Below are 26,747 nucleotides of genomic sequence, written 5' to 3'. Positions count from 1 at the left end.
AAATACCCCTTTTCCTCTGCAGCAACCACAGTAGGACCAGTAAAAAAAAAAAACAAAAAAAACAGATGCCAACTTCAGTGCCTGCTGGGTAGAAAACCACATTCTTGCCTTTTATCAAAAAAAAAAAAACAAATCACTGAACACTTCCATCATCCGCAGATCGTTTCAGACCATTCCGTGTAATCAAAATGACAAACAAGGGTTTTCACAGCCTTGCCTCTGGCACGACAATTTCACGTTCTGCCTCCGGAGCTGACCTATTTTTACTCCTTCCTGCACCCTGACCTGATACACAAGCAAAAATCTGTGTATGAGAAGGAAGGGAGGTTGCTGATGCTGGTGTATTTATTTTGTCCAACTCACAGCTGGTGAGATTCTGACAATTCTCAAACCAGGACAGATAACAGAGTGAGTTTTCGGTGGCGATACTAAAAGGATTTTAGAGAAGGAATGAGTGTCTACTGCTGAAAAAGTCAAATGAATCTATTTTCTCAGTATTTATGGGACATGCCAGACCCACGGTTCCCGCTGCACTTCCCTGTGCTGGGCACCTCATTTCACCACTGCCCTTGTAGAAATGAAGGAGCGGTGTGTCCGCGGGGGACGCGCCCGTCCTCCCAGCGCCCGGTGGACAGAGAGTGGAGGCAACACACCTCCTTCCTTAGTGGCCCTCGGGAAACAAAGGACTCGTTTTAGAAGATGCCAGGTTTGCTGCAACAATCTTAGATGAAAAGCTGAGACATTTTCCAGAAAATAACAGAAAACTTAGGTGATTTAATTTTTGGCACTGAGTTCCCAGGGCAGCCCAGAGTGAGGACCATAAACACACAGTGCAACCAGATGCAGCAACCCAGCGCTTCCTCCTTTCTCCTGTCTCTCTCCTCCCCCTCCCCCTCCTCCTTCCTCTAACGCAGTTTTGCTTACACGTCAGGTTAGATGCCCTAAGTGCAAAGGGAAATTTCACAAACATTTTTTTAATGGGTCACAGAATTTTGAAAGGCATTTTTTTAGAAACCTTTGCATAGCCATGAATTTCAGTCAGGGAGTGAAATGTAATTATTCAGAGGAACCTTCCCAAAACTAGAATGTCCTACTGAAAGATTTAAAATACTCAAAATCTACTCTGTAGGGGAGGAGCTACTCTGTCTCCCACCGACACACCCTTGTGAGTGTTTGGGGCACTCCTTTACTGCGGATTCTAACTACGTCTAGACTCACTCTCAAACGCTAATAAAGAATGTGGGAACACCTTAAAAGGTGTGGTTCAAGAGTATTCTAAAAATTTAAATGAAAACTAATTGGTTTTCCTTCTCTTCAAACTTTCTTTCGATAATTTGATTCACTCTGTGGTCACACTAAGCACACATGAAGGGACTGAAAAATATACTGGACTCCCTTTTGAAATCATTTTCCATGTGAGGCGTAAGGGCTGCCTCACAGCTGTCCAGTGTGAACCGCACAATGAACGGAGTTTGGGGGGCTCACGGGGCACGGTCAACAGGGGAGAGAACTGAAGAGACAGGGTAACAAAGGCAGCCCTGTTGAAGAGAATCATTTTCTTGGCCGGTCCAGTCACTGCTTTCCTGTCCCCGCGCTCTCTGCAGGTATAAGCCGGTGGCCGAGACCCTCCCAGGCGCCGAGATGCTGTCCCCCGAGGAGAGATGCCGGCTCGCCCTCCAGCGGTGCAGGTTACAAGGCTGGCAGGTTGGTGACCCCCGAGCTCCTCCCAGAGCAGTTTAGGGTTTTCTGTGTGTGGGCTGAGTCATCGCAGGGAACCAGCAGTCTCACCCAAAAAAACCGATCGCTCTAATGTGTTTGGCAAGGCGAGGCGCTCATGCACTCCTGGTAACACAGCAGTCCTTCTGATTAGCCGGTCTCAGCAGCAAACACAGGGACCCAGGGGCTCTGTTTAGGGCGGGGGGTTCTAAAGCGCCCTCCGTTTGCCCCCATCTCAGACCCCCACGATGACACTGAGGCTTTCTGGAGTGTCTCAAAGGTAGCGGAAGTCAGAGGAGTCAAGTCAGGGGACCGAGCCTTGGTTTCTTGGCTCTTCTGGGAGTCCCCCGAGTGTTCTTTAAGACCCGGGCCTCCCAGGCACCCCAAGTCCTGTTTGGGCTCCTTTGTCCTGTTTCTCTTTGCCCTGCTTCTCACCCACCACGCACTGGAAGTGTCACTGCCCCTCCAACCTCCGTCAATGGCCAGAGCTCCCTAACTGTAAATGTCTGACTGCGATCCGTCACCCTTGTGGCTGGCGGGGTCGCCAGGCTTCCAGGAGGACGGAGTCACAGGAGACTGATTAGCCAGGGACGCCTCCCTGGAAACACGAGGGCTCAGGCAGCCTGGACTTGGTTTAATCCCTTAAGAACCTAGAATGCCGGCGTGACCAGTGTGAGGAAGGGGAATTTGAAACGTAAAAGAACCAAGAAGGAAACGTCAGCACAGCCTGGGAAACGGACGACCGTCCATAACACGAGACATCACTGGAAGCTTCTAGCTCTGGAGCATCTGAAAGCACACAGGTGGTGAAGAGCATGGTGCTCATGGCTTTGGCAAAGCGTCACAGTTACTAGAAAGCAGACATAAATCCCAGTTTTTTAAAATGTAATAATGAGACGGCATCTACAAGTGAAAAGGTTGGTAACTGACGAGGCCAAAAACAAGTGCCTCACTTCAGACATGACGTCAGCAGGAGGTCTGAATTACCTACGTGTCTGAAAGTGGTCCAGGGGAGGCAGAGCACGGGGAGTATCCGGAGTGGCACTGGCGCCCGCATCCGTCTATGACGAGGAACTAAGAACCTAGAATTTTAGCATCAATGAGTCATGGTTTAATTGTCTGTGCCGCCCAGTCTCTGCCTTTATTATCTTTTCCCTTGTTCTTTCCTTTTTTTTTTTTTAAACTAATAATGGAGTTGAACTTTAAATAGCGGTCTGAAGGAGGGCGCTTACAGTCTGTAACAGTCATGGATGCACATCCGTGCCAAAGGACTGGATAAAAAAGGAGGAGGAAGGAGGAATCACTAGCAGAGGATGATGTCAGCGCACTGCTCTGGAGTCGGTGGCATAGGATGTGGGGTTCTAGAACGGAGTTGTTCGACAAGCCGTAGGCAGCTGAAGTCATTTCAACTGAGTCACTGTCGGAACTTTTAAGTCAGTATTCGAAGAGTTGTGGTTCGTGAATATATGTAACACTAAGATTTTCTCACTGCATTTTCTTCTTTAGAAAATACTCACAGACAAGAAAGATTTATTAAACGTTGAGAAAGAAGCTTGAGTTGTCGAGGAAAAGTGAGGGGCTCTGGAACAGTTATTCCACTAAAAGAATGCCAGGCAGTAGCCACAGTGCCTGGCCGCCCGTCAGTCCCCCGACTCACCTGTGCGGGGTGCGGGGTCAGACGTGGGGGGGCTGGGAGGCAAAGCAGTGCACCCACAGCTGCCATGCCGCCCGCGTGCCTGCGTGCGCGAGGTCCCTTGAAGCTGCAGCTGAGGACGGTGTTACACTGAAACACACATGGGGACTGAAAAAGTGCATCAAAATAAGAATTGGGGAAGAGCTCCCATTTCATTACACTAGTTCATTTTCCCTCCCTTTTTACCTCCCCAAAGGAGGCCAAAAATACGAGACAAAGTGAAAGAAAAGAAAAGTATTCATTTTGATGATAGTGTTTGCTTACACGATCGGTACTGAGTAGTCAGGAAAACCTGCTTTCTCCAGCTTCTTTCTTCAGCTTCTTCAAGATGAAACCTTTCATGTCCTTTATGCTATAAGACAAATCATTGGCTTCATGGAAATACAGCTTATTCATATTTCACTTTTGTGCTAGTCAGACGGCAAATGAATTTTTAAAAAACCATGTATTTCTGACCCAGAAAAGCCAGATTCCTTTGTTTCAAAAGCAAAGCAACTCTGTGAAATGGGTTGAAAGTTGCAGGAAGAGTTGCCACCCCTCCTGTGGGAGGGTCCTCAGCACAAGGAGGAGATGGGGGCTATGTGAAGCAGGAGCAAGGTCCTGGTGGATGGTCCTCCGAGGCGCAGCGTGGTTCTCAGACTGCCAAGAGACACAACGCACGTTTCTGTGAAGCAGCCAGTGTTCATCCTTCGACTCTGAATGGTTCGCACAAGATGGACTGGAATTCTTTTCCATAGTTTTTAGGAGCCTTGCCAGAACCTACAGTGCTTGGAGTCACCTTTTGCTGCGTGAATCTGCATAGATTGTTAGCTAGAAATTCAGTTCCCTTTCCTAAAAATGGGGTCCATTCACTGTGGCCCTGACGGGCCTTGGAGATCTCTGGAGGCTGCTTTCTCCCTCCTGGGCGCCGATCAGAGCCAGCACAGGGAGCCTCTGATTGTCAGGGCCAGGGTTCCAGCTCTATCTTCCTTGTTCTTTCGCAGGTTATAGCAATTCTGTACGTGGAGGTGAACATCGGGGTTTCCTCCTGCTTCAGATGAGGCTGGGAACCTCTCTCCTCCAGTGCTGTGCGCATGTTTACCAGTCCACGCAAGCCGTCTGTTTATGTGGTCGTGGGTTTGAGTCAGTGCGTGAGGCTCTGCAATTTCCAATATCTCATAAATGATGATTCTTTTCATCCTTGGAATCTGTTACAACTATTCAGAGGGTTTTTTTTTTTTTTTGCTTTATTCAAGTTACACTTAATGACAACTCCATGCAGAAAAAGCAAGGTGGGCAGGTGAGCAGTAATGACCTCATTTCAGGTGTAAGAAAATAGAATCTTAGAGATCAGCCTACCATTGGAAGTACGCCGTGTGGCTAACACTTCTCTTCGGCGGGAAGGCCACTGTGCTGAGACCAGACCTCGTCTCCTGCGCTGTGTTCTTCCCAACACCTCGCCTCGACCTGCATCCTTCTGCGTGGCTGTCCTCAGAAATCCTTCCGTGTGGTTGTCTTCGGAAGTCCTTCCACGTGGCTGTCCTCGGAAGTCCTTCCACTCAGACTGCAGGGCTTGAAGGGCCGAGGTCACGCATCATGAGCTTTGATCAAAGGCATGGGCAGGCTCCTCCGTGAGCCGGAGCAGATTGCTTCCCGTCGCTGCTGTCTTCTGTGTGTTTCTAATTCCCCCGTAGACCGAGGGGAAACCAGCTGGCCGCTTCCCGATTGGCTGATTCTGGCTGGAATCTTTCCTACTCGGATGGTCAGCCCACCGACCCTTTAAGAGCCAGGACTCTCAGAGGCTAGGTCCTGACTGCCTCTTGCAAAGAAAAGAAGGTGGAGGAAAGGGAGGAAAGGGAGGAAAGGAAGGAGAGGAAGTGGGATCCAGGGAGGAGATGTTTGACTTTGTCCAGTGTTTACGGTCAGTTCTACTCTGAGAGCCGAGACTTGGGTGCTCCGGGCGTCCAGAGGGAACAGGAGGGGTGGCGATGGTTCACGGTGGAGATATGCGTCTGGGGCATGCTGGCCCCCGGGTCCCGGCTTGGGTGAAGGCAGGTCAAGAACAGTCCCCCTAGACCATTCGGCAGCGCCCCCCCCCCCGCCCTCGCTGGCAGCCCCCCCGCCGCTGGCAGCACCCTCCCCCGCTGGCAGGCCCCTCCCGCCCCCACTGGCAGGCCCCCCGCCGCTGGCAGCCCCGCCCCCGCTGGCAGCCCCCCTGCCGCTGGCAGCCCCGCCCCCGCTGGCAGCCCCCCTCGCCCCCGCTGGCAGGCCCCTGGCTTTGCCACAGCCGCGCCCCCGCCCTGCCCTCTGCTTGCTGCCACTGCTGACGTTGTGCCTCTGACAGAGTTGCCGCCTGCGTCTCGTCCAGCGGCGACAAGCTCATGGCAGGAGGCTGCGTCTGCCCAGTTTCCTGCTCTTTCCCCAGCAGGGGACAGAAGGACGTACAGCAGACGCTCAGTACGTGTTTGCCAGGCCAGCAAATCAGTCTTTGTCAATGAAAAACCACCAAGCCTACTCTATACTTTATATGGATATGCAGACGTATGTGAATTGTTTTTAATCTGGAGTAAGTCACAAACACCTAACAGTGCTGATATCTGGAGAATGGTGTTCAGATGAGAGTTAAATGGTATTTGAGCTTATATCTGTGTTTAGAAGGTAAATGCATGTGTGCCTTACTTCTGTAATTAAAAATGACTTTTGAAATATGTAGCCACTACACAAACACAGTTTAAGTGGAATATGGTGTAGGGTCAAATTAATTATTTTAAACATTTATGAAGAAACTGTAAATCACACTGACTGAGCTTCCCTAAAGCATTTTGGTTTCCAAATAACAACTCACCTGTGGTGCATTTCACACCACCGGCCCTTACTTCTCAAAGGAATCTGCACACAATTCAAACCGGTAACCACTCATTTCGGCAAACTCACTCATGCCCTCGCTCCCTTTGCCACATCTCCGCTTTGCTGTAAGGTGGTTTTATTTCGAAGAAAAGTGAATAAAGCATGATGTAGTGATGGCTGGGAAGGCATCCTGCTTGGTGGTGACTTGTTCCTGTTCACAACGAAATGGCACACTTTAAAAATACAGTGGACTAGTCAGAGCTTTGTCGTTATTTCAGGGCAGAATTTAAGTAAGTTGTTCTAAAAGGAATAGCAGGTTCTTGAAACGCTCTGAGTGGACTCTGCGTGCCTTCCGGGACTGTGTTCCGTCTCACCAGGTGTATTTTTCTTTATGAAACAGAGAGTCTATTAATTACTTCGTTTGTGGAAAAAAATCCAAGTAGTTTGAAAACAAGTTAAATTAAGCCACTAATTATTAACCTTCTGCTATTTGGGGCTTTCTGAATTATTCGGGTATTTTATTTCTCTAAATAGATACATTTTTAATTCAGTCCTGCATTAAGGTACGTTTGAAAATAACCCCTGCCGACTCTGTGCATGTTTTTATTGACGTGCAATTGATTTACAACTGCGTTCGTTTCCGGTGTGCAGCGCAGGGATTTGGTCATATATACATGCATCCTTTTTCCTATTCTTTTCCGTTATAGGTTATTACAAGCTGTTGAATATGGTTCCCTGTGTTCTACAGTAGGACCTTGTTTATCTGTTTGCATAGAGTAGTGTGTATCTGCTCATCGCAGCCTCCTAATTTATCCCTCCCCACTTTCCCTTTGCTGACCACACATTTAATAAGGTTTTTCTGCCCTGATTTCCTCTAAGCCATGGAACAGTGACTGGCAGGCACTTAGGCCCATGTGGAACATGCTTGTTTTGCAATGTTATGTCATTTATGTGAAGGGAAAGCTTTTGAAACTAATTCTAAGTGGAAAAGTAAATGGTAGAATCTGATTTTCACACATTTTATAAGAATCAGCTGGCTATAGGAGGATTTCTTCTATGTAGTTATTCGAATGCTATATTCACGGTAGAGCCATCTGGAGGGCTGACGAGCAGAGAAACAAATCTGTCGGAGCTGGTTCCCGCGACGGTGCCCCGGGGGGCGCTCCCGCCCCGGCACCGGCCGGCCAGGGAGGGGCCAGGGCTGGGGAGCGGGCGGCCCCACCCAGGAAGGCTTTCACAGCGGAATGGTTCACTGTCTTTCCAGACAGGTTTCTAGAACTGTGGGGCAGGGGCAGCTTTGTGGACAAAGAAGAGTGTCCTTGGGCAACTCGAAGCAGGTGTTCATGACCCCTGTTCCAGGACCTCCTGGAAGGAGATGTTTAGATGATAACCTTAGCAAGAGTCACGTATCCTTTAACACTGCAAGGATGGGGAGTCAGATGCAGGAAGGCTTCCGGTGACTCATCCAGGATGCTACAGGCAGGAAGTGAGAAATGAAATTAGAGCTTTAACTGTATCTCAGCTACCCACGGGATAGGGGTATGATGCTGAGTACCGTGTGTGTGTGTGTGTGTGTGTGTGTGTGTGTGTGTGTGTGTGTGTGTGTGTGAGAGAGAGAGAGAGAGAGAGAGAGAGAGAAAGGGAGATAGACCCTGAGAGAAAAAACAAAAGGCAAAGTCCAAATTTAATGAAATTTATTTTTCCTGTTTATGTTTATTCATTCACAAAAAGTAATTGCAATAATTATTTTCTTCATCATCATCCTCTAATGCCATTTTCAATTCGATTTTGTTGCCGGTCTTTGAAGGATTCACTCCTCCAGTGCGGAGAATTGCAAGATCAGGATTTTACCATAACATTAAATAAACTCAGTTGGATGAAGGATTTATTATTTCATTAATCTAAAATAGTCCAGTAGGGCAAAGATAATAAAAGTAAGAGCAAGAAACTGTTAAAGTTTGAAGCACCCGCCACTTTCTGTACATTTTCCAGGACAAGACAATTGTATTAGGGCCGTTGGTGCTTATTAGAACAATAAATTAATGGCTTATAGGCTTTGTTTTATTACTCAAGGAGCACTTCATAAATCAACTGGAAGGCGCAAGCTAGAAAAGAGTCTGTGAAATTACTCCTTTTCTCATACTCCTCCTCTTTCTCTGGCATTATTAATGTTGAAAATAATAAAAATCAGCAATCTGAGAGTATCTCTTGGTACTGTGGGCATGATATCCAGGAATTGCTACATATATACTTATATTTATTTCCTTTTTTCTCTTGTACTAAAGACATATATACACACAGATGTATGAATAATCTTTGTGATAAAAGCACTCCATCTTCATAAGAAACTTGAAAAATAGAGAAAATTAAAGAAGAAAATATAGATCACCCATAATTGAACTACTTAGAGACAGTAGTACTCCAAATGCTCACTCAGTTTTTAAAAAGAACATTTCAGATGTTTGATTCTTGGAAAGTATGCCTCTTTCCCTTTCACCGTGAATTTTATTGAGGACAAACAGGACTTCTCTTTTTTTCTTATATATTGTCACACACGTGTGTGTGTTTCACTCTTACTTCCCCTGGGTCTGGGTCATAATAGACACTCAACCAGTGTTTGTTGAATGAATGAATGAACCGACTTCCCAGCTGTTATCACACGTTCCTTAGGGACCCACAGTCAAGTCCTGCTGATACGTGTGATGGTTTCTTTTTTAAAGCAATTTTGTGTTTTCCCTCTCAGCTTCATTGAACAAAAGGCCAAGTGTAGTATCTGGCACTCAACAATTGTGACGTGAAAACTGCCTACTCTTAATCCAATTTTCATGCCTTAGAAATCGGTCTGCCTTCCTCCGATTCCAGGTCTGTTGATTGAGCAAGTCAATAAACGTGTACTGAGCCCCGTTTTTGTCCTGAAGTCACACGAGGCAGTTGTAAGGTGACGTTAAGGAAGAACGGTGTGTCCCCCAGCACAGGGCTTAGGTCTAGTCAGGGGGTGGGGGTGTGGGTGGGCCATAAGCAGTAAACAGATAGTTACAGGTTGGGGTCCTGTAATCCCTCACCTGGAGGGAACCACCGCAGACCCCGTGATGGCCAATCACAGTGTCCCTAGTTCAGGTGGCAGTGATCATAACGGGTGTCTCCAAACCCAACAGGCTCTGGCTGAGCTCTGAGGGCAAGAAGGAGCCAGTGACATGATGGGGCAGGATGCAGGGTTCGGGTGGGAGCAGGGAGTGCCAGACCCAAGGGGGAGGCGGCCAGGGAGAGCTGAGGGGGGCAGGATGGTGGAGCCCTGGGCACCGGTGAGAAGGGGAGAGAAGACGCCATAGGGCAGTGTTCCTCGACCTTTGTTATCTCAGTGTCACCCTCCTCCACCCAGGGAGAGAAATAAGTCAGAGAAAAGTCCTGGGAGACAAAAAAATTCTTAGCTGTTACAGTGGCTGGTGGCCCTTCAGTGAACAGTCTTCCTGGACAACCTGGCCTCTCAACAGCCACTAGGAGGGTGGCGGCCACGTCCATGCCGAATCCAGCTCCACCTCTCCTACACCGATCTAGTCTTCGTGTCCTCACTCAGCAAGCCCTCACAGTCATGTGCCACGAACCCTGTTGCTAAGAGGCTTTTTAAAGCACATCAGGAACCAACTTCACTCTCTGGGCAGAGTCTTCCGGCTGAGATGGGTGCTCAGAGGGACGTGTGCAAGCAAAGCGCAGTGTTATACTTCAAGTTCAACGTGGAGCCATCAGTAGGGTGTCAGGAGGGTGTCAACGTGATCTGATTTATGCTTGAAACATGAAAAAATGTACTGTTGGAACACAAGACCAGAGCCGGGAAGCCAGGCAGCGAACCTAACGGAGTAGTAACCCAGGTGGGGGGGAGCAGCGCGGGCAGGGCAGGGGCCGCTGGGGCCGAGAGGGGGTGGCCGGGACCCTCCCGCTCGGCCCGTCCGGCCGCTGACCCGGCGTTGCTGGCGTGGAGGGTGCGGTCCCCGGTAGGCCAGCCGGCTAGCTGAGCCCGGGGCGCGCTCCGGGCCTCCCTCACGAGAGGCAGCCCGGCGCACCGAGGGCGCGTGGGACGCTCCGAGCGGGGAGGGGCCTGGCCCCCGGGGAGGTGAGCGCGGATTAGCGCGGCGGGGCGCACGGCAGCCGCGGACACGCCACGGAGCAAGTGTTTGGGGAATTAGGAAAGCGAGGTAATTTTTTTAAATATCTACACGCACTCTTAAGGATGAGCCACGTAAGACCAGATGCCCGGGCGGAGGGCTGGGGGCCTTCCCCTTCCCGGGGCAGCAGGCGCCGAGGGCCGCGCGGGCCGGGGGGCTCCCGAGTCAGCGCGCCCCCAGCCCGGGGGCGCGGCGCCGCCTCTGCTGCTGCTCACGCGTCACACACGTTCCGTGCGGCAGGTGACTGCCGTCCACACCACTGAGGCCGTTTTGTTAGAAAGACAGACTAAAGGCGCTTCGTGCATGAAGGTGGTAGCTTACCCCGTGCGGCGTCCTCTGAGCTTTCGGGGCCAGTCGGCCTCGTTAGGGTTTGGCTTTGGCTGCTTCTCACAGTGGGTCGCTCTGCGAGGAAGACAGGGGCTTTCTCTTTTAAGCGTTCTTGACCACACTGATAGGATTCCCGTAATGAAGTAACACGCAGGCTCCCATAGTGAGTAATTCACTGCTACGCTCAAAATAGTAGTTTTATTCCTCACTGCTTGCTGTAGAGGTCAGACCATTCTAGGTGAGAGTAATTAATTTTCCTTAACCTGTAATTATATGTAATTCGAACCAAACCACCTTCTTCAAATACCAGAAGATACAGCGCTCTGCTAGATGCGTGTGGCTGTAATTATCTTTTCTGTGCTGAAGCTAAACTTCAAGAATAGTCTATTTATAACAAAGAGAAAAGAACTTGTGTTTTAGTACAAATGTATCATTTGAGGATGTTTAAAAGTACATTCAGAGCCAGACTGAACATTAGAACATTTCTACCATGAAAATGTAAAATATCAAAATATTAGTAATAAACAGAAATAGACAAAATAGTGGTCTTCTGTGGAAACTTCAGGAATCAAAGATGCAAATGGGGGAAATATGTGAATTAAATCTGGAAAAGATCGATTTTAGTTAAAATGGTTGTTTAACTGAGATTCCTGAAAGGATAGACCATGTTCTATTCATCCCTGTGGTCCTAGAGCTTGGCACAGAGGTTGGTATTAGGAAGGCCCTTGGCAAATGTTTGATTTATGAATGGAGGGATGGAGGGATAGAGGAGTGTATAGATGGGTGGATGGAGGGATGGAGGGATGGATGGATGAATGCATGGAGGGAGGGATGAAGGGATGGATGGACAGAAGGATGGATGGATGGATGGAGGGAGGGATGGATGGATGGATAGAAGGATGGATGGTTGGATAGGTGGGTGGATGGATGGAAGAGTGGACAGAGGGAGGGATGGAGAGATGGATGGAGGGAGGGACGGATGGGTGGATGGATGAAGGGATGAATGGATGGATGATAAGTGAATAAATGGGTAGGACAGACAGATAGTAAGGAAGGTGGTTGAATTAATGTGAAGCCAGAAAACCAGGAAGGAGATGAGATACAATGCACGTAAGCACTATGTGAAATGATGAGCAACCAGGAATGTGTGAAGGACGGCTCACAGAGAGCATGTGGACATGCTGGGGTTTGGGGGGCTATTTCTGTTTGGAAGGGATTACCTGGGAGATACAGAAAGTATGTTGCATGATGAAAGCGAAAGAACTATGTTTTAAAGGAGCACAGTGACATCTCAGATCAGCAGGAAGAAAAACAAGTCTGATGGGAGAGTGACACAGACATCAAAACACATGAAAGTGTGTGTTGTTCTTATCATTGTCAATAAAGCTATTTTAGAAACCGAATAGACTGACACTGGCAGGGCACTTTAAGAGGTACCAGGGCATCTTGTTTGAAATTCTAATACTGCAGTGAAAGAAGCTGACTACTTTTAATGCAGTTATGATATTATGTATCTTGGCTTTAAACAGGACATATCTATTTGAATAGTGCTAATGTTTTTAGAGCAAGGGACATTAAACTTTTTAAAGATTAATTTTTTTATCTGTAATAACAAAGAGAAAGCATGTTGCAGGAAAAATATAAGCATTCCCCATAAACTGTTTCTCATTAAAATATAATTAATAAAGTATCATTAATGAAATCCACGCAGTAACTAGAGACCCAGACACAAAGCAGGACAGCTGACAACAGTGGCGGCTGCGGCGGCATCATCAGTGAGAGCTCTGTGCGTCAGGAGCTGTGGGCCCGGGACCTCGACTGCACAGGTCTCACATGGGTTGTCTGCTCTCAGGGAGGAGGGGTTGGGGGGCGGGATAAGGGTCAACGGCACCTCTTTTAGAGGAGTAAAAAGTGTTAGCTCTTCCGAGGTGAGGAAAGAGCATATTATGGAGGGCTGTGGACACTAAACCCAGAAGCATGCTTTTGAGCTTACAGGCAGTACAGAATCAGTGAAGGTTCTGGAACATTGACAAACTGGAGGCTGTATGCAAGGTGAGTCAGCGAGCAGGTAAAGAATTAGGGGACGAGGTAAGCGCTAGATTTGGGTTTGCAATGATCCTACACCAGACTGTGATGGCACCAGAAATACGGAATTTAACATCTTTGTTTCTTGAACAGTACTAGGTGCGTTTCTATAAAACGAATGAAGCCATATAGTTTCAATAGATTTAACTTTTTAAAGATCAAGTCTTTGAAATAAATTAAAACTCACATATCTGAGTTCACATTACAGCTAGTGTCCACTCAAATCACTTTCTTTGAAATTCTGCTTTCCCCATTTTATCATTCCGTCTGCTTTCTTTCACATATTAAGATATGTGCAAATTATGACCTTTATATTTTTCCAACATTATCCTAGCCTACAGGTATTTCACAGTCAAGCTGAACGTTCAGACAGGTGGACCAATAATGACAAAACCAGGAATTCAGTGGTATTCTGGAGATATCTCATGGTCTATTAGTGACATAGATAAGCTGTTTTAATGAATTTAATATTATAAGATACACGCTAGACTGAGGGCTCGCGAAGCAATCTGTGTTTTGGAGGATGAACAGGAGCTTATCTAGTAGATGATTTAGAGAAAGGTATGAAGGAAAAATAAACAGTCTGTGTTAGGCTGGAGGTGGGAAAAGCAAGTTCCCATTTTGGAACAGTAAGAAATATGATTCAGTTTGAGAACAGATAAACTGGAATGTACTGAAGAAGGCTCGTGTGATAGGAAGTCTAGTAACATTTCAAAAGAATCTGAGTGTTATCCTGAAAATCATGACCTGCTATTAAGTAATTTTAAGCATGAAAGTAACATAATGAGATTGATGTTCAGAAAGATCACTCTGAAGGTAATTTTGCCCACGATCCCCCAAACAGCCAGGGGTGGTCACGTGGTGGGTGTCCCTGAAAAGGTGAGGCCAGTGATGCGCACCCCCTGCCCTGGAAACAGGAAGCGTGGGTCCCTGCCCTCCTCCTCCGTCTGCATCTCTGTGATTGGAAGCAATCGGTGAGGAGTTGGAGGCGGAGGACCCCCAGGGGCCCTCGCTGTCTCTCCAGTTCAGCCTCCAGGCCACCCCGCCCCATGGCAACGGTCCATCCAGCCCTTGTTTGTGCTCCCACAGCCTACACCTCTTAAAAAAAATCCCTGAAAACTGGAAAACAGGAACTGAAACTTACGAAGTCATCAATGACAATTTTGCTTAATCTTTAAAAATCTGTCACTTCAAAAAGAAAAAAAACTAATTGTTTTCTAATAAAAATAGCGCTGACTCTAATTCACAGATGGTTTACTTTCACAGGAGTCAGGATGACAGTCACGTTTTAATCTCAGATATGAACACTCTGCGTCAGGGAGGGCACGGGGAGGGAGGACGTGTCAGCCTCTCCTTGTCTGGCTGTGAGAACGTGTTTTTGTAAGAGAATGCAACCCAGATCAAGACTGTTGGTGATCTGAACGTTTGGTCTCAGGCAGGTGAGCCTTAATTGTTGGATTTGATTTACAGCACTGACTACAGAGTAACTGTACGTGAATTCATTACATACACAAAATTAGACTCCTAGTCAGTGTCACTAATAGACAACGTAAATCCCTGGAAAGTTAGAGTTCATGTGATCTTGTCCGGGTTTTCCTGGTAAAGATAGGTTCCTAGGTTTATGTCCCACTAATCTTTACCGTCGGTGAGAGCAGGGGACTGAAATGTATTACTCAGAATGGTTTCTGAGGAAGGAATCTGAAATACTGCTAAATGGCTAATTTCATTCTTTAAGGACAGAAGAAGTGTTGACGGCAACCATGGCATCTCTAAAAGGCCGGCAAAGCCAAACAAGTGCTCAAATTTCTAGCGAGCATCTCCGAATATAGGTCGTCTACCAAGAAGTCATACGGTAAACAGTAAAAATTAAAAATGAATGAATGGATGGATGAGCGAGCCTGCTGAAAACTGTGAAGTCGACCCGAGTAGCTGAGTGAAGAGTCTGTTAAAACCCCCTGGCTGTGAATACGGGCACAGCACCCGGCCGCTGCCTCGAAGTCTGCAGCTGTGTCTCCGCAGGACACTTGCAGCGTGGATTCAGCGTCCCCCCCCACCTCCTGCGACTCAGAAGCCCAGAAGCCCCCCTCACTTACAAAGCCCTTGGTTCTACTGCGGGAGGGAGAATTTTCATGGGCATAAGTACCCCGGAAAGTCGCCGGCAAGAACGCCTTTTTCCTCCCTCGGAGTCTGGCCTGACTCACAGATCGCATGTGAAACACTCAGACCCCCTCTTAACTGCCACTGTCGGCTACTATGAAGTCTCTAATGTTTGGGGAGAAAAACCCATTTCATCCATATTTACTCCCCTTCCGAGTGAGTGCCCATCTGTAAACTGAAAACTGGCTGTTCCCTGAAAATACTCTATTACAGGGCTTCTCTTTCACTCATTCTCCTTGTGTGAGTGCAGGGGAGGGGTCGGCTGAGTCATCGCTCCCCAGCCTCCTGTCCCATGGTTCTTTCTCTCCTTCCTCCCGTCACTTAGTCTATGGCCTGTCGACTTCCATGACTCACCCCCAGCTCGCTGAATGACCTCAGGGTCTGGCTTCTGTCTTCATTGTCCATCGCACCATATTTCCATCCTTGACGACATGATCATCTGTCGCTATGACTCATCTCATACCAGGACTTCACAATTCCTCATCATCTGTTTCTAATCTGAATCCACCTTCCCCACAGTCCTACCACTTATGAAGTTCCAGAATATGTCCTCATAATCTTCAGGAGATATAAATATACATGTGTAATGGCAAATGCACGGCATGGCACAATAAGAGAAATAAAGAATCATTTACAGGGTGCTCTGGAAATACAAGTGAAGGTCATCCAAACCCGTCTGGAGGCAGAGGAATGGGTATCAAAACTCCACTCCTGGAAGTGGGTGAAGGGTCGACAGCAGTCAGCTAACGGATTAGCGACAGCCGTAGACTCTTCCAAACCTAAGTCGTTCGTTGCGTTACAGTGTCCGCCCCATGAGGCCAAGCCCAGCAGCCCATTCTCCAGCCACATTTCAGCAGGAACTTTATAAATTTCAAATACAATTTCAAAATTATTTTTATTAAATGTAGATAGGATCCTCTTTAAATCTTCCAGTGTGTACATGTTGTTCGCAGGAAAATGCCCACATGTTTCCTGGAATATTCTTCACGATGTGGCCACTACTCGGACCTGCAGTCTCTTCCCTCGTCGCTCTGCACACGGCTGTACATCAAGAGACTTTGTTGTTTTCTGCTCCTTGCCTAGTTTTTCTTTCCCACGTTTATCTCCCACCATGCCTGGAAAATTCCTGATTGTCCTTCAAGACTGACCAGCTTAGACAGTGTGCATCTCAGTGAGTTCTGGCCCATCCTGGTGAGCACTCCCTCTCCGAGGGCCCGTGGGCGTGGCTCTGGCATCACCCCGAGCATGCGCTCCTGCTGGGTCTGCTCACTGCTGACCCTCCCCAGTAAACGAGGAGCTCTTTGAGAGGGAGGACCTCTTCCGTATCCCCAGATCTAGCACAACTCTCAAGATAAACCTACTTTGGGTTTTGGATGGTTGTTAGAAACGTCACTAGAAGAGATCTTAGTCATCCCGTCCTGCAGTCTTCCTGCCAAGGGTCTCTGTTGAATGAAGGGGGTAGGATTAGAACCCAGTTCTCCTGTCTCCATGCCGGTGGTCTCATCCCTGGGGCGTGCCCTGCCCTGTATCAGCTCTCCCAGTGGTCACTGCTGATTCTCCTCATCCTGTAGCTTTGGTGCCCAAAAGTCTTCTGGAGTTTCATTTTGGAACCCAAGTTTGCATGGATTTCGCTTTTGGGATTCGGGTTCCTGCAGTGAGTCGACAATGAACAGAAAGATGACACACTCCCTCCTCCCCAGCACCTGTCTCAGATCTGCTCCGCGGTGCACACAGACAGGACCAACTGTTCTTCCAGTTGGCTGCCAAAGGAAGTCAGCAGATGGGAAGAAAAAAGAAATGAATTGTGGAAAATAACTAGGAAGAGAGAATGGCAATACAATGGGGAAAAAGTAACAATTCTCTGTGGCCACCCACTCCAGCGACTGTCTCGGATTTCAACCGACTGAAAGAAAAGGAAATGAAGAAGCACATGTGGTCAGCCAGCCCCCCGAACAGGAGAGCGGTCGAGAGCGCGCTCAGTCCATCCAGCCAACTAGCCTGGCTGCCAGGACACAAAATTCCGATCTCATGCAAAAGTGTGTTTCAGTAAGACAACAGATCATGGCTATGGGGAGAACTAGATGGAAGGGTGAGGCATGACAAGCTATGCTTGGAGTAAACTCAGTTTCCCTACAAAGAGCCTCACAAACCATCTCTGGCCAAGCGCTCTGAAGGCAAGTCTGAGCGATGGGCCGTCCCGGCACCTCACGGTGTGTGCGTCCGGGCCCGCTTTACATGTCCCTGTGATGCTGACACAGGCTGTCCTGCAGCCCACGCCTGGGGACACATGTGCTAGTCGTCCTCCACTCTTCAGGATGTTTGTCGCGAGCGCCGAGGGGAGGACTGTGAATGCACCACGAGGTTTGCCCGGACAGTCTGCTCCTCATCTAACAGAACCTCGCCTCTGACTTCCATGGCGTCCCTCGGTCACAGTCCCAGGCTCTCCTGCAGTTACTTGCGTCTGCACCCACCCCCCACCCCCAGAGGCTGTGAGCATCTCTGCGAAGGGCGTGCCTCACACCTGCTGCGCTCCTGTGAATTCCTGGAAAATGGGTGTGACGCACAAGAAACCTATTTTCACGATGCACGGACGTGGCTTGTTGTCACATGTTTTTGAGAAGTTTCTTTGGCAGCTGTCTGTATCAATAGCACATTTGGACGGGCTTGCCCAGCACCGGAGCTTTTAGTAAAAAGTGATTTGGTACATGCTGAAATTCCCTTTTTAAAATCCTAGATGAGAATATTCATCGTACAGCCCCCGGGTATGCAGGCATTTGGGGGACGACTGCTCGGGGGCGACTGTTGAGACTTTCCACTTCTATGCTGAGCTTCTGTAGTTGCAGATGCGTAAGCTTTTGACATATAATATACATGGTGTAGTGGAAAACACAATTGCAATGATTCTGTGTGTCAGCTTTAAGTTGTGTTGGTTTTGGTTTTGGTCTTTTTGTGTGTTCGCGTTTCCTTTTCATAGACTCAGCCTCCCTGCTTTGAGTCAAAGAAAGAAAAGGATTGTGAAAGGCAAGACGGGGTTTAGCCCTGGAGTTTGGGAATTCACTCACAGGAACGGTTGACTCTTCCCACAAAGGGTCAGGGCCAGTGTTTGTCTCTTGCACTGCACGGTACAACCATAGCTGCAGCGTCTGGGTATTTGCAACCATTAGTGACCGTGTATGCACAGCAAACATACTTATTAGGAACAAAACCTTTGGGATTTTAATTAAATGTAATAGTGTTAAAAAAAATAAGGATGATGTACTGGAATTAATTTTGTTAGCTTTGTTTCTTCTAATCTTCTTCTGGAAGATTCTCTTGCCTGATTATTTCCCCATCATTATTTAGGCATCTTCATGCTGTTAAATGTTTTCCTGCTGTTTGCATTCTAGATCGGAGTTCGCAAAGTGTTTCTGAAACACTGGCATGCCAACCAGCTAAATGACTTGTGCCTGCAGCTGCAGAGAAAAATTATCACCTGCCAGAAAGGTAACAACTCCACACTAACGTTTCTGAACTTTGTTGAGGTGTGAAATACAAAATCATTTAGTGCACCCCTGAGTTTAAATGCTCGTGATGGCTGCGTTATAGTGGACCCTGACCCAGCACTGTGTCCATCTGTCCCTAACCCGGGGGTTAGCTAGGGTTAGAGTTAGGGTTAAGGTTAAGGTTAGACACTACGTTCCGGCAAATAAATAAATTTAGGACTTTAGGGAGCTTTATGGCTAAGTTTGCTATTTGCCTCTCTAAATCAGTGTGCAGGCTCGGCTCCTGCTTTGTTTGGATGTCATTCCGTCTGCAATTCTGTATCAAATTTTCACCTAAGTCATGATTTGGAAGAGGGGATACACATATCTTTTAATTTATGCATCCCTCACCTTGAAAATATTCATGCCTGTTGATCCTTCAAGAAGCACAGGACAAGAGGAGTGTGCCTTTCAACCCACAGTGAGGGAAAAACCAAAACCAACCAACAGCAAAACCACGTGGTCCTCAGGTGCTGCTGTAGAGCCGGCCCCCGGGTCCACTCGAGTTGGAGGACTGCCACCCCAAGCAGCCAGACCTCCTCACTGTCATTCTGCGTGTGCCTTGGGAAAATCCTTGCCTTTGTTTTTCCTTCGTGAAGGGGTGATAATGTTTGGGCTGTTATCTTTGATAGCAGACAGTATCTATTTCATTTTAACTTTGAGGGAGTCCATGTAGAATTTTTTTTTTATTGAAACCCAAGTGACCATCGAAAATGAGTACATTTTAAAAATCATAACTGTGCCTCCCATAAAACACACCTCAGGCTGCAAGTGGGACCGCTGACAAGACCAGCGCTCGGCCCCTCGGCCACGGGGTCAGCTGAGAGTTCCCCCGGACCCTGCGTTACACGCACACAGGGCGGGTGTCAGATTCCCCTGGAAATCCTCCTGCGTGAAGGATGTGTATGTGCCCTGTCTTCCCTCAGGGGTGCCCACCAGAGATTTCTCTCGTAGTGGGTTACAAATATTAAATCGCTGTGCCCTACGGACCTGAAAGACAGGAAGTGAGCAGGACTCTGGTTCCATCTTCACCTCTAATGATAAAAATCAAGAATGCTTTTTGAAAAAAATGGCATCAAGATAAAAACCGTAACTTCCCATTGCATCAATGAAATAATGGCTATCAAAGCATTTTTTTAAATTACAGGCTCTTCAATGCAAAGCGTTAATTATTGATTTTTATTTTTACATTTCTTGGAGCCGTTGCTTCAGTACTTGGGGCTAGTTTGAAATTTCCTCAGAATTTATATCATCTGGAGTCATTTCCAGTTTTTCTAGAGTTCTCATTTTTTCTTTGTCAATATTGGGTGGAAGACAGCTGTAACTTTCCATCTTAAATTTAATCATTTCAACTTCAAATTATTCCTAACAGAAGTTCCCCTCTGACTGTAATGCATTCATTCCATCCTCCGTGAAATTATCAGAAAGAACAAGTATCAATTATCTATGTGCGGCAAATGTATCTGTATTATCTCTTATAAAAGATACCACGTTTTAGCAACTGGTATAACAACTTTAAAGGCTTTTTGAAGACTGGTAGCATGAAGTGTGGGAAAACCAAGTCAGACGCAGGACAGTGGATTCCTGGGTAAACACGGAGCCAGTGAAGGTCCGGCTGTAGTTGGAAGTCAGAAGCCTGGCGGGTCCACGTTAATCTTCCCTTTATTCCAAGAGATTAAACGTCTTGAATGTACCCTCACCTTCATTTTCCGAAAGTCAGTGTCTCAGTTTGTCTTTTTAATGTAAGAAGAACGAGCAAGTGAGCAGGCCAATTTGAGTTCTCTCCCTCGGTGTGCCTGTCACCTGGTTAACATTTCTGCATTTTATTCCGCATTTTGTATTCCTGAAAGTCTGATGGTACCTTTGACTGTTTAATTATTTTCTCTTTTAGATTAGTTCAGCACGGCTGTTTTCACAGTTGATACAACCACATTTCGAAGGAACTAAACATTTAGTATTGCCGTCTGAGAAAAAAAATGCATTGTGCGTTTTAGATGTCTGCTTATTATTTGCCTCTGAAGACATAAGTATAGAAAGTTGTACAGCTTTCCACATCCCGATCAAGGAAAGGCGTCTGAATATCCTAGACATGCAGATACGCGCGCAGTTGCCGTCCCATAGCCAGGGAATATTTGAAAGCACTTAACGTTTTACAGGGATGTCCCCTCCAGATGTGAATGAAGTGCTTTTCCCTGCAGCTATAGCTCGTCCCTTAATCCAAACAACTCCTTCCACTGTTAGAAACTTACAAGGGATGCGTCCTAGCATCAAGTGGCCCGAACCGGAACTCCTCCCCCGGCACCTGTCACGGCCTCCCTGAGCAGGGGTCGTCGTCCTGCTTCTTGAGTGTGCCCAGGGGCTGAGAGCTGACTCTCTTTCCCGGGAGATGCTTGATGCATTTACAACCTGTGCTCACTGTTAGGAAGTTCTTCTTCATACTGATCCCAAATGTGCTCGCCTGCGACCTCCCTGTTGAGCTCTGCTCCCTGAAAGCTACAGACTGCAGCTACACGGCCGGTCAGCAGAGTTTGGTCTCATCAGGACAGAAATTTGAATCCACCTCTAGCCTCTGCCGGTTGTGTTTACCTGGAGTTGTTTTCTTAGCCTCACTAAGCTTCTCTTCCTTTGGGCACAAAATGGAGACACTGGAACGTTAATGATCATTGAGTTTGTGCCCAACAAGATGGACTAGAGTTCATGGCAGTGTCTTTAAGTGGTGGGCGTGATTTTAATTTTCAAGTCTTAACACCTGTTACTGACATATCAGTGCTTTCAGAGTGTCTTCATTTACCTGTTTCCCCCAGTGCGTACATGGCCTTCTGGCCCTGCTTCCCCGGAAAGCAGGAAGGATGCCCCGTATTTCTACACAATCTCTTCCTGGGGTCCTAAAGGCAGTGTTAGTCTTTCTAGGAGTTGAGTCACAGTCTTTTTTCAATTGAAGTATATAGTCAGTTACAATGTGTCCGTTTCTGAGGTGCAGCACACAGGCTTGCTAATAATACGTGTGTAGCGTCTGCAAAGCCTGCTTCGTGAGCCTCAGACGTTTCTGTTAGAATCTGTTAGAACAAAGTGTGATCAGTACATCCCCAAAGGGTCTGGTCGGAGCTCCACCCAGAATTCTCTGGGTTTGGACTTTGTTCTTTCCCACTGATCTGAATGCAGTCCGTCAATGTCCGGCCTGTGTTACCACAAGAAATGTGGTATTATTATAATATTACCTGCACCATCTCATCCGGGGTGAGGACTTTTGCCTCTAGTGTTATCATCACTGAATTTAGGTATCTCTTTTTAACACAAGATTAGAGTGTTTCAGTCAAGTCCTAGTCTGGGTTCAATACGCTTTATTTCATAGCTGCCCGGACATGAATGTATCAGTGACTTCTGTTGCTTTCCCTCTGGGTTTCTTGCTTCTGCTTCTCACGTCTGACTGACCCGTGATTGTGTTCTTTTGCCAAAGTTATAAGAGGGTTTTTAGCACGCCGGCATCTGCATCAGAAAAGGAGCATCACACAGCAGGAGGTCACGTCCATCAGGAGCTTCCTACAGGTCACAGAGGACATGGGGCTGAAGACCTACGACGCCCTGGTGGTTCAGAACGCCTCGGACATCGCCCGCGAAAACGACCGGCTGCGGCGCGAAGTGAACGCGACCTTCCACGAAGAGAAGGCGGAGGCCAGGACCACGCAAGGTGGAGGAGCTAAGAGGTAAGGCCAGACTGTGTGCGCCTGCAGCCACCCCTGTAGCAGGTCCCGTGGAGCTGGAAGATGCCGAAGGAACTAGCCCTTGACCCAGAGTTCATCAGATGTGCTGGCACTGAGAGGAACAGGCCTGTGTGCAATCACGGTGTGTTAGGTGAGACCCCCTGACATCTGAAAGGATGCTTTTCCTGGGCCTTCCTTCCATGAAATAGATGCTCTGTGTGCTAGTTAATCACATAGAATAACTGCTTCCCCTACAATGCTTGCCTCTCTTACCATCTCAAGCACAGTTTTAAGGCATCTAATATTTCTGTCTTAGTGAAAATATACAGCTGGGTTCTCCATCTTTATGCAAGTGTCATGGATATAAGGCTGACTCACAGGAACTTCTGAAAATCTGAAGTTCCCCAGAGTGGAGACGCCACGCCAAAACCGTGAGCGTGGTGAAATCAGGCAACAGTGGCATGCGCTGCGTTTTCCTGGGGAGAGGCTCACATCTTTGCCAAGGAGGAGCACTTTGGAGAAGGTGTTATTTTGAAGTTCACGGATGCTGACATTGGAATAGACACGTGGGGCCCACCAGGCCCCTCTCTGCTTCAGCGCTCTTGCCTCTCCGTGACACCCATGATTGACAGCCCTCCCCGGGAGGCCAAGGACCTGGGTGCTTTCTGCCCTAATTTGCTGTCAGGGAGATGTTTGTTTTTCCCTAGGAACTTGGTAAAGTCTAGTGGTTTCTCCCGGAAAACAGTTCCCCTTCGCCTTGACCGCCTGTGTCAAAGGATTTTTTATTAAAGCGGAAATGGTGATGTCTCTCACTAATTAGCTTCAAATATCTCAGTGATTAAATACTGAAAAAATTCCCTTTGTACGGAAAACTGTAATTAAACATTACAGGGAAAACAAATTATCCACTGAGTGCCACGCTTTCATCTTCAGCTAGTTCATTTTCTACACGGGCGTCTGACTCGGCCTCACAGTGGATCCCAGCCCTGCTGGTGCCCTGCTGCACAGAGATGTAATTACAAAAACAAACGCTCAGAGACTGCTTGTAAAAGAGCACATTGGCATCTCCTTGGCACATGATCACATTGACATGTGAAGCCAGAGGAATTTTTTTAAACCAGATAACTATTAATTTGATATGACTTCCAGAATAATATTTATTATCCTCTCTGCTGGAGCTAACCAGCCACCCCAATTTCTCAGTTTCATTATGTATTCATTTGCCTGATACAAAATTAAGTGAAGAGGCATCTGCCTATTTACTTATTGAACACCCGCAGTTCCCTGGGCACGGGGCAACCAGGTGGGGTAACAGAAGAAAAATAATAACTCTGCGCATAATTAAATAATTGCTGATGGAATTTAGGTGGCAAGGAAAAGAGAGACAGAGAGACAGGGAGAATGTGAGTCTCTGATAGTTTCAAGTAAAGTGTGTCCTCCTCTGCAAGGGGAAGCAGTGACGGCCTCCAGCATCTGACGCATCAGTAACTCTCTGTTAAGATGGATTTCCCAGGAATTATCATTCAGATCGAAATTCTGGCATTTTGATTTGCTTAATAATCAGAGTGTGAACAATTCCTTCAGCCCATGCCTGAGAGCACACGTGGCCCTCCTTGAGACGTCTGCGCTTGTGTGAGATGTTTTTTAAGTGCTCATGATGAGCGTCCCGCGGGCGTGTTTATCCTGAAGCAGGGCTGGAAGGGCGGGGCGGCTTTCCCCGGTGGGTGTGCCGTGACCAGCAGGCCTCCTCCAGCCGCTGCAGGAAGCTCTTTACCAAAAAGCCTTGATTATGTCTGCTTGAACTGGTTCATTGTTACCGTCTGAATAATGCATCTGGGTCTCTCTGGTGGGGCCCTGTGTGTCTGCTTCCTACCCTCCTCCAGAGCTGAAGACAAGGGTGGACCCAGGCACTTCCACTGCAGCTCCGTCCCCGTCCCCATGGTGGTGGACAGTCTGGTCCAGTCCCTGGCTGGCGCGTCCACCCGGTCTCCGTCTCTGCACTCGGTGTTTGGCCTCGATGACAGCAGTGGCCTCCCGTCACCACGGAAACAGCCTCCGCCCAAGCCAAAGAGGGACCCCACCACGCGGCTGAGCGCCTCCTATGAGGCTGTGAGCGCCTGCCTGTGGGCTGCAGCCAGCGACTCGGCAGGTGAAGGTTAGCCTTGGGAGGGAGGGAGGGAGAGAGGGGTCCACCCTCCGAGGGAGGGGTCCGCCCTCTCCCCCCCCACCGCAGGGAGGGGTCCACCCTACTCAGTCGCAGATGCTTGACTTTCTTCCGGTCTTGGAGTGCCCGTGGCAGTCATGTTGCCCTAATATATTTTTAATAGAATTAAATCCATTGTCGGCTTGCCAGGGGCCCTTTAATCGTTAAATATAAATAATATTTATTCAAATCTCTAAGCCTCTTAGGGAAAAGCTACTTATATATCATTTCTTTAACTCTCATCCCAACTTCAGCATTGAATGAGGAGCCTCAAACCAGAATCATTCAGAAAGTGTTATGGTAATGCTTAGGTGGAGAGGTAGAAGAAATTCATCTCTTTGGGGAGAAGAGTACAAGTGTGTGTGTTTTAGCATCGCTGGTAACAAGGACAACGACAAAAGGGGAACATGACGTTAGAGAAATCGTCTGGAGGCAGTCTTCAGGTGCACAGTGATGGCAGCTTGGGCAGAAAGCGAGGGCTGTCCACAGAAACACGCCTTTCTCCCGTTCTCCCAAAGGACTCCACAAACCAGGAGGGACTCGGAGTCCACGCGGGTTGTGCACACTCCCTGAGAAAGCAGGCTGGTCCCGTTTCCACCAGTAGTACTTGCGGACCAGTGCAGTGGATTTACAGTGCATATCTCAAAAAGATGGGGAGAAACAGGAGACTGGGGGGCATATTGGGGAAGGAAGAACCACATCTCAAAGGCTAAGCCTGATGAGATGGGAAAATGTGAAATAAAGACTCAAGATGGCATGAGAAATGGAAAAAAAACAATACAAAAAAAAGATCGAAAGTTGCACTGTATGGAAGATGGAGGCCACCCAAACCTGAACACCAAATAAACCCTAGATTTGGATAAGGAGGACTCAAAATATCCAGAAAGTCTAAAATTGCTTTCAGTTTGTGTGCACAGGGAATGTTCACCTGTCCTAGAGTTGAGATTTCGGAGAAATTCAGGTGCCAATGTGTCACATAGGTGTGAAAGGAGAGAAAATATTGAGTATAAAGTTGAGTTCTCTCATGTGCAGCCCCAAAACAAAACAAAACAACCCCTCAGTTTAAAAAAGTCACTCCAGAACCACAGGAGATAAAAATCTATATAAAAGCAAATGACAGGGGGGAAAAGTGGTTACAAAGAGGAAGCAAGAAAGGCCACAGGTGTAGAACTCTGAGAATCCAGCTACTGCGAGAAGGCGCTGAGCTCCTAAGGCTGCTGTTTACAATACGTGATGTGACCATTAGACTTGCAAGACTTCTATATAAATTGCAGGTTCTCAGAACCTCATTTCAGCTCCCATGTGGCTCTGAGATGCTCTGGGTGTCTCCCAACCAGCCTTGCCCCAGGGGACCTCACACTTCAGAGGCTGCTGTGGGTTCCTTTTTTAGCATCTGCTATGTTTGTCCTTCCTCCTCATCCTGCTTTCCCTGCAGCCACCCATGCACCTCCTGCAGCTGCGGGCAAACTCCTGCATTTGGGCATGTGCTTTAAATGGGCCTTTAAGGATAAAAATTCACCTGATTGATGGGATGGAGCAGGTGCGCCGGCTAGTTTTTGTAGCTTAGGAATCAGACTTAAATTCAGATCAGCAGTGCCTTGGATTTCAATAAGCAGGTCGTCAGCAGCGGCTCTGGTCCCACCTTCCTGCTGAAGGTGTCCAGAAAGTCGCAACTAACCACCTGTGCCATTTAAATTTAAAATAATTAAAATTTAATAAAATTTAAAATTTAGTGCCTCAGTCCTTAGTTCCAAGTACTCAACAGCTGCAGGTGTGGAATTTCCCATCCTGCCAGAAAGTTCTAGCAGACAGCACTGATTTCAAATTCTTATTTCTATCACCAGGGCAATGCTGAGTTTTGTTTTTTGTTTTTTTTTTTTTTTTTTCTGCGCCTAGTAACATGTCCCACAATTATCCTTCTTCTGCAAAAGTTAGGGAGGAACTCTGTTCATTGATAAAAATGCTCTGTGAACACTGTTCACAAGAACAAGAACCACCAGTAGAGTTCAAGACCTTTTCCTTCACAAGCAAAACTGCTGATCCATTCAGAAGGTTGTCAGGTGAAAAGAGATCCGCGGAGAATGAAGGCCGAGAGTCTTGGAGGAGCCCGTGGTCGGGGTGCATTGCAGTCCAGCCCTCCACACGTGCCTCTCCCTCAGGTTTTCATCCAATAAACACGGAGTCGTAAAACAAGGCGGGCCGGAGGGCTTGGGTTTTTTTCACTATCTTTGTGCCTGAAAAGCTGGAACCAGTTTTATGGGCCGGTAAATTTTAACACTTGTTTGCAAACTGTTAACAAGCTGGAGCCAACTATTTGAAAGCTTGATTTTTAAAAGTCTGGGGTTGCTCTTTGCAAAC

General features: G+C 47.5%; 1 protein-coding gene across 1 annotated transcript in view; it reads left to right on the top strand.

Moving 5' to 3' along the window:
- MYO16 (myosin XVI) overlaps window positions 1–26,747 on the top strand; it is a 350,065-nt gene that overhangs the window by 262,370 nt on the left and 60,948 nt on the right. Inside the window, exons 28-31 of the mRNA XM_064492981.1 lie at window positions 1,605–1,704; window positions 18,351–18,447; window positions 21,943–22,189; window positions 24,070–24,341. Coding sequence (XP_064349051.1) covers window positions 1,605–1,704; window positions 18,351–18,447; window positions 21,943–22,189; window positions 24,070–24,341 — 716 coding nt within the window. The remainder of the gene's footprint in view (window positions 1–1,604; window positions 1,705–18,350; window positions 18,448–21,942; window positions 22,190–24,069; window positions 24,342–26,747) is intronic.

This window comes from Camelus dromedarius, chromosome 13 (assembly GCF_036321535.1).
Source record: "Camelus dromedarius isolate mCamDro1 chromosome 13, mCamDro1.pat, whole genome shotgun sequence".
NCBI classification, from domain to species: Eukaryota; Metazoa; Chordata; class Mammalia; order Artiodactyla; family Camelidae; genus Camelus; species Camelus dromedarius.
Note: the sequence above shows the minus strand (reverse complement) of the source record. Positions and strands in the feature narration are given on the sequence as shown.